Below are 13,230 nucleotides of genomic sequence, written 5' to 3' on the forward strand. Positions count from 1 at the left end.
AAACTCATTTCAAAGTCAATAAGTCGGATTTGTTTTCTACTTACATCTGGGATGCCCCATTGACCGTCTGGGACTTCATAGATGACAAATTCAAAATTCATTTTTTCGGCAAGCGTCTGCAAAACTTCTATGCAAAAACCCGTGCAGCAATAATCGACCGTACCATTTGTTATATCTGCGTCTGTCAAGTTCTTTCTGAATTTAGAGGGAAAATGCATTAGAGTCAAGGCTTGCACTCCATAACTGTCAAAATTCCTTCTCAAATATAATATGTATTTTATGACAGTTGCGCTGTACTTTCTGCCATCTTTTTTCCCACTGTCAGCTTTGTACAGACAATTTATCAATATGTTCTCAAGACAAAACAATATAAACAACATACTATTTCAAGTGATGCGAGTTAACAAAATGGTCAGTTATTTACAGACAAGTAATCAATATTTTTTGACAAAAGACAAAACTGTATTAACAACCTACATTTTCAAATGATGCGAGTTAACAAAACGGTCAGTTATTTACAGGCGAATTCTCAGTATTTTCTGAAGACAAAACAATATAAACAACATACTTTTTCAAATGATGCGAGTTAACAAAATGGTCAGTTATTTACAGACAAGTAATCAATATTTTTGACAAAAGACAAAACTGTATTAACAACCTACATTTTCAAATGTTGCGAGTTAACAAAACGGTCAGTTATTTACAGGCGAATTATCAGTATTTTCTGAAGACAAAACAATATCAACAACCTACTTTTTCAAATGATGCGAGTTTACAAAACAAGGCACAGCATGATGCCCGCATTGTCCCGTGATCTCATCAGGGGCCACAAAGTTAACAAAAGGCTCCTCTTCTTTGGTCACAATACGGAAGAATCTTTTTTCCGGTCTCCCTATTGGTGGACTGGCTGAAAGACCCGGCCAGATAATCTCGTTTGTTTCAATAGTTAGGACGGTCTCCCTGTTTTCCACTTTAGGGTATATTCTACCAACCTGTAATAAAGCAACATACAACAGTTTGCCATACATGCCCCATACTATAAGTATCTTCCATGACCGAGAGTGTAAGATAGGTTCACCCCAACTCGAGCGTAGTGTGTTTAGCGGAAACTGCGCAAACCAAGGTTTCCATGATGCTACAGACCACGGTCTTAAACAAGGCAGGTAACTGTGTGATGACACTAAGAAAAGAGTTACATACGGGTACTTGCTTTATTTTTGCCCGTGGGCAGGATACGAATTTCCAGCATGACCACATTTTGGATCTACTTATCTGAGGTGGGAGAAAATAGTTCAACTTGGTTCTACTATTTCCAATCGGTTATCAGGTTAGCGTACTCGCTTCTCACCAAGGCGACCCGGGTTCGATTTACAGACTGGGCGCATGTGAGCTTGGTTAGTGGTCACCTAGCCGGACAAGCGGGTATTCTTCTGGTACTCCGGTTTCCCACACAACACAAGACCACACTCTCGCGCAACATCGTGCCAACGAGATTGACTGAGTATAAGTTATCATAATTTTCTTCGCAAAGATTGTCAAAGTATATAATGTTTACTGTATGGTTATACTAATTTATCATATTTCTGACAGTTATTGACTGATGGTAATATACATGCACATGTAAATATTCACGTACAGATTATTGCGATAATCATTATTACAATATTGTAATAATAATCAGTTGAATAAGTGTTTAAATTCACTCATTGAATTGTATTGAGAACGATAACGATTTTTCTATCATTTAAAATAAATATCATTTAAAATGAACATGTAATAGTTGCGGTATACATTCATTTTATGTGTTCCATACTACTTACTGTGTCCCACTGGTTTAAAACAAAACGTCGTCTAGATGACGTTCCCTGTTCTTTGGGCGGACGTACGTTCACTAGAAACAATTCCTCGTTTTCTACGACGCCGTTTTCCGTAAAGCTGACGGGGTATCGCGTTTGTGGATCATTATTATTCGTTTGCCGTCGGCTTGAGAATCGCCCCGACCCCCGACCTCTTCCAGCATTAGCCTCCGAGGATGGTCGAAGATTAGTGGACTTCATTGCCCTAAAAGGAAAGGTGTATTTCATGGAGCTATATAATATAAAAGGACTTTATGGAAACATGAAATATTACTAGGGCATTATTCATAAAGCATCTTAAGTCATTTAATAACTTAAGTCGATCTCTTATTGTTGTCATTCAGAATTTATTCAAATTTAAAGAAATGTATAGGTGTTATTAATATCGGGTAGTTTGTGGTTTTTCTATAAGGTCAATGAAAACAATTTATTTTGCAAATTCTTCATTTTTTATTTCATATGACTAAAAAAATACTAAAATTAGGAAAGTGGTTAAATTTAAAAGTAAGAAAATGACTTAAGAAGTTTTATGAAAACCGCACCTGGACTTTATGGCACTATAAAAGGTAAGTGGACTTAATGACAGCAGATAAGAAGACTTCATCGCACTGTAAAATTTTAATCTGTGTGGGGTTGGGTTTCAAAACACTACTTAACACCGACAGTGAACTCCTGGCCCGAATTTCTCGAAACTTCTGAAGCTTAACAGGCTTAAGTCGCTTATTTCAATTAGCCGAAACACAAACTGAAAATGAATTTTGGTTTATTTTGATTTATTTTGATAATCATAAAGATTATTTCTACATAAATTCTCAAAATTCTTGAAGAAGTAAATATAACTCATTTTATAGAAGAACAAAAATAGTGAAATTAGCTTAATCCTGTTATAAGAGACTTAAGAAGTTTCGAGAAATTGGGGCCAGAAGCCTTATTCATATCACATCTTAAGTCATTTCTTAACTAAAGTCAATTTCCTGAAATATTCGTAGTAAAATTAAAAGGAAAGTATATATATTTTTTACATAAAAGTATGTATTTTGAATCAAATCAATGAAAATAAAGTACTTAAGATATTATGAAGCGATAAAATAATATGAAATATTGAAAAACTTAACTTAAGAAATTAACTTAAGTTAGGAAATGACTAAATATGATTTATTAATACTGCCCCTTTTTAGCAGACTTATTAATAAAGATACGAATATGAAATGTTATCATTTAAAGTATAAATATTTAAAGCTGCACTCTCACAGATTGACCGATTTGACAACATTTTTTTTATTTCGTGTCTCAGAATCAGCTGATTTTGGCATAACTGCTTTCAATTTAGTCAAATAAGATAACTCACAACATAACAGGTCTCAATTGTTTGGGAAACTGCCGAAAATTTCATTTTTCTTGAAGGCTTATCGTTATTAACGCTTTTAGCCAATTACGTTAATATTAAAAACTGCGATCTGATCTTTTGTCAGCAGTCTAATATCGCCGGTTTTCTAAAAATTTTGCTCATTCCAAGACAAAAAAGCAGAAGTTGTTAGAAAGGTCACCCTGTGAGAGTGCAACTTCAAAACAAAAATTGAAAAGTTGTAGGTAGGATTACAAGCGTTTGGGCAACGCTAAATTATAAAAAATCGAAATGCGTTTTTGAAAATGAGCAATTTGATACGCGATAAATTAAAAATATGAGTTTCGATAAAATGTTTAAGTGTGATATGAGATCAATTGCCCAAGTTTGCGTTACGCAAACATCAGTTTGAAAATAAAGTGCCGGGACAACGACATACTTTAAGGGGCGGTGATATAATTAACAAGAGGCTCTTTATTAGATCGAAACAATAAATGCAGAGTTACCGGCTAAAAATGTCCATATGATAATCATTATTTCCTGGATTGCTGCAATTCCAACATTTTTAGCATGACTCTGCCAAGAAAATGTTCAAGCTAATGGACAAATTATGTAACCCCTGCAGATTAGGAAGATTCCATGGCATGCGCTGAATAATTAAGTTTATTTAGTGTCGACATTTATTCACGGAGTCGCCCATCGTAATTGTAATGAGATTATTAGATTTCAGTAAGATATATCCTTACACTTTCGCACTTTACCTGCTCTGAGGTAGGAAAAAATCTGAATTTGAAATCCTTGAAACGTGAAAGTGAACGCAAAATAATATTATATTCCAAACAAAGTCTTTGCTGTTTTGAATCTTATCTTTTTTTCCATATGCAAGCGCGCTTTTGGAGAGCAAAAGATTAAGAGAAAGGATAGTTTTTTTCAAAATGTGTGTTGTGTTTTATGTCTAAAATTACAATAGATACTGCAGGGAAAAGCTCAGTAGCCAAAGTAAATAACTAATACTATGTTTAAAGGCACAAGGGTAATGTCTTACAGACACGGAAAAATATACCCACAACATGCAGATCCACACATTTAATATGCAAAAATAGAATAGACGTTTCCCAAGAGAAAACAAACCTACAAAATGCAAGTCTAGATTTGATTGTGTTCGTTCACTAAAAGCAATGGGATGTGAAACACAGTCATCACTCTCTTCTTAAATCGGCTCCTTAAAAAATCATACTGAGCGATTTCCAAAACGCAATATTTCGAAAATTATTTTATGTGAAAGATTAATCAGGCAGTGTCATTTTGAATTTTCAATTCAACATCAATTGATCTTTACCTTACCGTAGACTACCGCATTTTCCCGCCAATTTTGCACATGAAATCTGGGTTTTTTTGTATACAATACTCGTTTATAAGTCGTGATCGGTTTTAAGGAAAATCCAGCACTTCAATTTCAACAAATCTTTGATAATCTTCTAGCCAAACAGTCAATTATCAACTAAATTTTTAAATTGCTTGAGGAAAACCACATATTTTCTTGTCAACTGTAAGCTCCTTAAACTAGGACTTCAAGTGGAGGTAGGTTAATAAAAGAACAAGTAAACGCGGACATGGATTTATTTTACGTATTTTATTTTCGTACATTACTACAATCAAAGTTTCATTCATATTTATAGTGAATTCAAACGTTTCGGTCATTGTTTTAAAATTCCCAGACGACGATTATTGATTATTATGTTTACGATCGTATGATATTTTCGTACCAGCCTAGGCGATCGTATGGTATTTTCGTACCAGCCTAGGCGAAATTCAGGCAATCTGGGATCATACGGTATCCGACTGACCGAATTAGATACAAGCCATAGCCACGTGCCATTGATCTTATCACCGCTCGTGCTCTGACGTTTCAAATTGTACCGTTTGATTTGCAGCCGACACATTCCAATAAATGTAAAAGTGTTATTAACTTTCGCAGGTTTTTGTTTGGATTTCCGTTGATGCGACTTAAATAAGGCGAAATGAATAACCATTTGATAATTGCGGATAAATTAATATAAGAACCTGGACGTTAGCCTGCATCAATTCACAAAGCCTAATCGTAAGAAGCTTGCATGATGTACGCAAAGCATAATCGTAAAAAGTAAGTTTTATTTTGGACATGGATATGGATAAATAACACCGCGAACTATAATTCAAAATATTTTCATTATAAAGACAGCAAAATACGTCTCCGGGGATCAACCACGTGTTTAGACCGTAAACATGCGTTTGCCAATTTTAAGATATCGTACAGGGTTCGCCGCCCTCCGCCATTTTGTTTTCCCGTCTCGGTGATACATAATCAGGAAATGAAAGTATATTCTCCGGGGACATTGAAAGACAAACAACGAAAATAATATCGATATATTTAAAGAAATATATATTTTTTTAGGATCGAATTTAAAAAATATTTGTTTCTTTACTTTTATGTCTTAAAAACGATTAGGGTCGGCGAGGAAAAATTAGGGTCGATCGGGTTACCGGAAACACAGGTATTTTTTTGGCCTAAGAAATAACCGAAATACAAACAGTGTATAACTAAACCCAAAACACTTCAGACTATCGATATAAAGAGTTCGACATACCGAGGTTCCACTGAATAAATAAATAATTAAATAAACACACAAAATAACCGTACAGGTAGAGTTCCATTCCTGTCTGCCATCTTGAAAAAGGGCTTTGCAATGTATTACACGAGAGGTCAGGGTTCAGTGGCTCCAAGGTCATCAGAGTCTTGGCCGCCTCGGCCACAAGCCGAGATGTAGTCACGATCGCCTCCGTCACTTTCTCAATGGAACGGTTCTGACTCACACCTTTAACAATTGTTGCAATAATAATAATAATAATAATAATAATAATAATAATAATAATAACAATAACTAAACTGTTAATGATTAATACGTTTGCGGCGTAATGGGTCTGGATGACACACCATAATGATGTCGACATGCGTTGCGTTTTAGTTCCAATACAATTACCAATATTGTGATGAATAGTTTTGCTATTAAAAATAATATAATCTTGTTATAAAACTTTTGTCGCAAACTTCTGCAATTAAGCTGAAACCGAATTTAAAACCTGATTATGAAATTAAGATTGTTTAATCCAACAAATAATGATATAAATAGTCAAATGCTGTCAGAATGCCATGACTTTTTTTTAAATAGAAATTTGAGATATATTAAGTATTTGTATTTTTGTTTATGTATAAAAATAAATGTTAAATTTGACTTCAGTAAAAGTTAATATAACAGGTTCATGATAATATACATGTATATGGACAGAGAACCTTTTTTGAAGAACAAGAAAGTTTTGATTAAACTAAGTGTCAAGCAGTTGATGCATATCTTCCTCTTCCTCAAAAATCCTTACCCAGCATTCCCGCGGGTAGTCCGGTCCCCGTTGAGATGGAAATGTCCCCAACTGAGGTGGAAGTCAACACCCAAGCATATTGCTGGTCCACGAGACCCATATCTTTGGCAACGTCAATTATGTTAGCAGCATGCTCTTTTCTGAAAACAGACATTTTAACTACAGCCGATCCCCGTTTACTCGAACTCGCTTAGCACGAATTTCTGGTTGGCTCGAACTGGATGATAACGTCCGATCTCTTTGAATTCATTCTCGCTTGACTCGATTTTTTCAAGACACGAGGTATTTTCGCCGATCCCTAGGAGTTCGAGCCAACGAGGTTAAACTATACAGCCCCGTTGGCTCGAACTCCCAGGGACCGCCAAAGTTACATAGAGCCTTGAAAATTTTGAGCAAAGCGGAATGCTTACCTTCAGTATAAAGAAATCTGTACTTTACATCAGTTCGAGCCAACGAGGAATTAGAGCCAAGCGAGTTCGACCCAACGGGGTTTGGCTGTATATAATTATGCTGATATGTTAAAAAAATGAATTAAAGTGTGTCTTTAATAAATATTCTGTAGCTGCTAGTAAAAAAATGCTATTTGTAATTGCTATATTATCAGTATTTGGTATAATCCTTTCAATAACTTTAAAATCAAGCATTCTCACGTCGCAAGCAAATGACGGCCTTTGACAGTTTTTATATGTGTCTGAACTGTGAGTGTTGTCGTGTATGTCTCTGGTTGTCTGTATTATTGAGTTTCGACATCAGATCAGTGTGCCATTAAAGATACTACTCGTATTATAGTTAATACATCTGATACGTATTTTCCTATATTTCTTTTTAAAATGAGCGTGTCTGACAATAAGACTCAAGTATGTTAATCTTCACTTTGGATTTGTCTTAGATTCCCTTGAGGTTTTAAAGCCTTCAATTTACTGTAATTTTCTTTCCTTTGTATAAAGCTTCAATAAGGGCTATCAGTTTAAAACAAACGGGAGTGAAATAAGTTTAGGTTTAACTTTTTTTTTTCAACGAGTGTGTAGACAATTATATCAACTAACGCTAAGTCACTCTCATTGGCACTAACTTGTGCGCGAGTTTTGTCTTCGACTCTCGTGAGGTCTTAAAGCCTTTAATTTACTGAAATTTCATTTCCTGTGTTTAACTTCAATAGAGTCTATCCGTTCAAAACAAGCAGGAATAAAATACGTTTAGGTAAGCTTTATTTGTTTTACAACGAGTGTGTAGACAATTATATCAACTTCTGCTAAGTTACTCTCATTGGCACGAGCATGTGCGCGAGTTTTCTCTTCGACTCCCTTGAGGTCTTAAAGCCGTCAATTTACTATAATTTCCTTCCCTTTGTATAAAGCTTAAATAAGTGTTATCAGTTCAAAACAAGCGGGAGTGAGATACTTTTAGGTTTAGCTTTATTTGTTTAACAACGGTTGTGAAGACAATCATATGAACTAATGTTAAATCGTTCTCATTAACACGATCTTGTGCAAGAGTGTGTTCTTGCGCTGTAGGGTAAACAGGAGAAATATCAACTTGTCCGGCTAAGTGACCACAAACCAAACTCACTCGCGCCTATGGTTGATACTCAATGTGCAACTTAGGTTGATTTAAGGGCCATACATAATTTACTTCATTCATTTTATTTGTCAGATAATAATTAATCCGATTAGCTACATCGTTCTTAGATCCAATTTATATCAATACTGAAAACCAGCCAGGTAGGCGTGAAATTGCTTTGCTAGTTATTTTCAATGTATAATGATATCCAGAGCATTTCTAACTTTTCGATTGAAATATGTTATGATTAGATCATATATAACATAGGAGAGATCCATCCTGTCAAACTCCAGACAAAATTAACGAGTATGGGTTTTGATATGACGAAAGAAATCCGATACAGGCATTTTGCAGAACTGTTGCAGCTCATATGCTTAAACCTCTGGGAATTGCTTTCATTGTGAAATGCCTTTAACTAAGTGATTGATTTAATGAAATTGCATATTTGATAACAAACTGTTAGTAACTCCTTTACTGGCGACAGTATAGAGACATACGCTGATTCCAAAATGGACAATGATTTTCCCACAAAATTAATCATGACTATGTCTTTAAAAATCGTAATGCACATTTAGACACGTTAAGGAAAATTGGAGATTTGATCTTTGTTACATGATACATCATATTCTGGTGTTTCAAATTTCCATGAAATCACCATAGAGTTGAAAGTGATACTATCAATATTGTGCATAGTATTTTCACAATTTCCTTATAAACATCAGCACCGGAATGACATTTTCAGTGCAATGTTTAACCAGTTAGAAGCATCGGAACTTTACCACGGGTTCAGGTTCAGTTCGGCAAACTTGGCCGAGCATCCCCTCCTCCAAAACCGAAACAATTCTTGGTTAAATGGGATGGAGAGTCCCTTAGCCCCTCCCCTCCATAATGTAAAAAAAAACTATTTTTATTTTTGAGGTTATGGCCATACTAATTAGTTTAAACCCCCGTTAAGTTCGTGTTCCAGTGACTTTTGTTTCACTGACCGTTCCAAGGCGGTAATGCCACCATTTAACGGTAAAGCGATCTGGATGAGTGTATGGTTTGTTTGTGGTGTTTGTATTTGCATTTGTGACGTAAATTTGTTTCTGATGTTTTCATTTGTGTGATGTTAATATTATTGTGTTTCTAGTTCATTGTCGTTTGGGGTCGTGCTTTGTGCCTATTAACACGTTTTTTTTTTATGTTGTTTTTTATTTGATTTTCGACTTCTAGGTGTGTCCCTTTTTTATTGTTTTATTAATAGGTGTTTTTGGTGTATTCTTGGTAACCTTAGAGACAAGTACTTATTTCATTAACGATACTAGGTGTTAATCTTGTCCAGAAAAAAAAACAAAGTAAATATTACCTAATCACGACGAAACTTTATAACAATGTCTCGGAAAGGGTTTAAAGGTTAGATAAATCGGCAAAGTTACGCTACAGTTATGCCTCCTTTACAGCATAATACATTCAGCTCACGTGTTGTTTAGAAAAAATATTCAGACAAAAACGTGCTGCAGCTTTGACTTTAAATATTGTCTTCTTTTTGGCTCGATTATGATGGGCACTCCCAACCGACGACATTTCCAATTCCGTGAAATTCTAGTCTAACAAATGTTAACTTACATAGCGTGAAGTAGAACTATTCGGCTTTTTGCACGAATTAGTTCCTGGAAGCTCTTCTTTGTGTCAGCAATTTCCCAGTCGTCAAAATATGCAACTCTCTGCTTCGGAAGAATAACAGTAGCAATCTTTGTATATCTGTAAAATTAACAAAACTTTTCCATGAAATCTCGTACAACGTATTTTAAAAAAAACCCACTAAGCATGGAATCGAGCTATTCCTTTATACGGGAGAGTGTTTTACGCTTTGTCTTGAAGGAAAAAAACAAAGTGTGATGATAGGGGCGTTGCAATGACGATCTGGATGTTACACATTAGCTATAATCAAGGCCTTACCTATTTGATTCAACTCAACTCAACTACACTTTATTCAGTACATAAAGGCCTTTGGCCCAAAGAATATACATCATTAATTAGAATACAGTGGTGCCATTGCTTAATACAAATCAGCTACACATTTTAATAATAATCTGCCATTTTAAACAAGTAAAAAATAAATATTGCCACTTGTCTAATAACAAAATCATTATCTGACAGTAGGAGTTTGTAGAAGAGAACGTATAAGGCCACAAGATGGCTATCCCTGTAGCTCGATTTAACCAATTATGCCATGGGCTACTAACCCTGTAGCTCAATTTGATTTATTATGCCTTAAGGCTACTACCCCTGTAGCTCGATTTAACCAATTCTGCCATGGACTACTATCCCTGTAGCTCAATTTGATTAATTATGCCTTAAGGCCACTATCCTTGAAGCTCGATTTTACCAATTATGCCATGGGCTATTATCCCTGTAGCTCGATTTTACCAGTTATGCCATGGGCTACTATCTATGTAGCTCGATTTGATTAATTCTGCCTTAAGGCTACTATCCCTGAAGCTCGATTTAACCAATTATGTCATGGGCTTCTATCCCTGTAGCTCTATTTTACCAACTATGACATCGGCTACTTTCCCTGTAGCTCGATTTGATTAATTATGCCTTAAGGCTACTATCCCTGAAGCTCGATTTAACCAATTATGCTATGTGCTACTATCCCTGTAGCTCAATATTACCAGTTATGCCATGGGCTACTATCTCTGTAGCTCGATTTGAATAATTATGCCGTAAGGCTACTATCCCTGTAGCTCGATTTAACCAATAATGCCATTGGCTACTATCCCTGTAACTCGATTTGACTTATTATGCCATAAGTCTACTATCCCTGTAGCTCGATTTGACTAATTATGCATTAAGGCTACTATGCCTGTAGCTCGTCAAAACTTCGTATGCCATAGGGTAACTATTCATCTTACAATATTTAACTTATAATGGCATGCGATTACTTTGCCCGTAGTACAGTTGAACTAATTGTGTCATTTGCTAAACATACCTGTATGTCATAGGGCTACTATGCCTGTTTCTCGATTGATCTTATAATTTCATATATGGCAACTTTAACAAATACTCGATTGAACGATTTCTCTCAAACCGGCAGTCTGATTGACTAACAAGATTATGTGCGCACGGAATACTTCGAAATACAATCATTGCTATATGAAGAACAAAATGTCATTTGGTGCATCCATTAAGTATTTTAACGTAAAACTATTGAGGTTCGAGTCGTTTTAAAAATGGTAGTCAATTAAACAGTTGGGCTGATTTAAGTACTGATTGGGTCCTTCGGACTCAACACACTTAAACCAGCTCAACTGAATTCAACCCCCCGATAATAACATCACTCAAGCAATGCATGCCTAAAAGTATGACAATGTTGTGTTTATGTAAACTCTAGGGAAGCTACATGGGTTTAAAAATGGTAGTTATTTAAACAGTTAGGCTGTTTTAAGTACACTTTGGACTCCATACACTTTTAACCAGCTCAACTGAATTCCAACCCCGATAAAAACATCATTCAAGCAATTCATCCCTAAAAGTATGACAATGATGTGTTAATGTAAACTCTAGGGTAGCTACCTGGGTTTAGAAAGGTAACCCTGAACGATGCTGGTCCGTTTAACCATGAGATCCATGCAGTCAATAAAGTCCAGGCCCATGTCCTCACTGGTGACAATTGTAAATTCTGTCCAGTTGTATCGTTCCATGATTAGAACCATCGCCTTACACTCATGGTAGATGGTCGGGGATAGTTGTAGCAACATTTTGTCGTCGTCGGCCTGAAATGAAAACAGATAAAGGCGTTTTTTTAATTAAACATTATAATACATTCCGTTCTCGCTATTGACAACTTTGTCAAGTGATTGCAATAAATAATCAAAACAAACGCCCTCCGCACGAGGTAGAATGTCGGGGAAACCTGTAGCAACATTTCTTCGTCGTCGGCCTAAAATGCAAACAGATAAAGGTGATTTTTAATTATACGTTAATATACATTCCGTTCTCGCTAATGACAATTTTGTCTAGTGATTACAATAAATAATCTAAACAAACGCCATTTACTTGAGGTAGAATGTCGGGTAAACTTGTAGCAACATTTTGTCGTCGGCCTGATATTAAAATAGATGAAGGTGATACTTTAATTATATATTCCGATGTCACTATCAACAACTCTGTCTAGTGAATGCCCTATATACTCAAAACAAAAGCCATCCACACGAGGTAGATTGTCAGGGGAAGTTGAAGAAACAATTGGTCGTCGTCGGCATGAAATTAAAGGTGATATTTTAATTAAACATTCCGTTGTCGCCATGAACAACTCTCTTTCTCTCTTTCTCTCTCTCTCTCTCTCTCTCTCTCCCTCTCTGATGATTACAATAAATAATCAAAACAAACGCAATCCCTACGAGATAGGTGGTCGGTGAAATTCAAAGCAACATCTTTTCGTCGTCTGCCTGAAATGATTTTCAAATAAAAATGTGTTTTTGACTTTTTTAATAATACATTCCGTTGTCGCTATGATCAACTCTGTCTCGTTATTACTCTAAATAATGAAAACAAATGTCATCCCACAAATGCCAAACAAATGCCACGAGCTAGATTGTCGGGGAAACTCGTAGCAACATTTTTTCGTCGTCGGCCTGAAATAAAAATATGATTTTTGAATAAAACATTATATTGTCAGTATGAACAACATTGTCTAGTGATAACGCTAAATGATCAAAACAAACTCAACCCACTCGAGGAAGATTGTCGGGGAAAGTCTTAGCAACATTTTTTTGTCGTCGGCCTGAAATGGTTTCCGAATACAAATATGATTTTCTTATTATACATTCTGTTGTCACCATGAACTCAATGAACTCACTATGTCAACTCGGTTCAGTTTTAAAGCTAAACTATCATAACAAACGCCTCCCAAACAAATGAGATGGTCGTGGAAAGTTGCAAAAACATTTTAGCTTCATCCATCTGTAAAAATTGCGATTTTAGAATGCAAAACTGTATTTATATGTAAGGGATGTCACAAAGGGAAATTACGTCCAGTTGTATGGCCCCATGCTTAGCCCATCGCCT

The 13,230-nt window shown here is 35.6% G+C and overlaps 1 protein-coding gene across 2 annotated transcripts in view; it reads right to left on the reverse strand.

Annotated features, from left to right (window-relative positions):
* Positions 1-13,230, reverse strand: part of LOC128231757 (glutamate receptor ionotropic, NMDA 2B-like) — a 220,720-nt gene that overhangs the window by 13,054 nt on the left and 194,436 nt on the right. For both annotated transcript variants that reach the window (XM_052944937.1, XM_052944936.1), the window contains 7 exons: positions 11,737-11,936; positions 9,784-9,918; positions 6,616-6,755; positions 5,882-6,056; positions 1,821-2,061; positions 754-992; positions 45-195 (listed from right to left, as the gene is read on the reverse strand). In XM_052944937.1, the coding sequence (XP_052800897.1) occupies positions 45-195; positions 754-992; positions 1,821-2,061; positions 5,882-6,056; positions 6,616-6,755; positions 9,784-9,918; positions 11,737-11,936 (1,281 nt within the window). The remainder of the gene's footprint in view (positions 1-44; positions 196-753; positions 993-1,820; positions 2,062-5,881; positions 6,057-6,615; positions 6,756-9,783; positions 9,919-11,736; positions 11,937-13,230) is intronic.

The sequence above is a fragment of the Mya arenaria genome, chromosome 4 (assembly GCF_026914265.1).
Source record: "Mya arenaria isolate MELC-2E11 chromosome 4, ASM2691426v1".
NCBI classification, from domain to species: Eukaryota; Metazoa; Mollusca; class Bivalvia; order Myida; family Myidae; genus Mya; species Mya arenaria.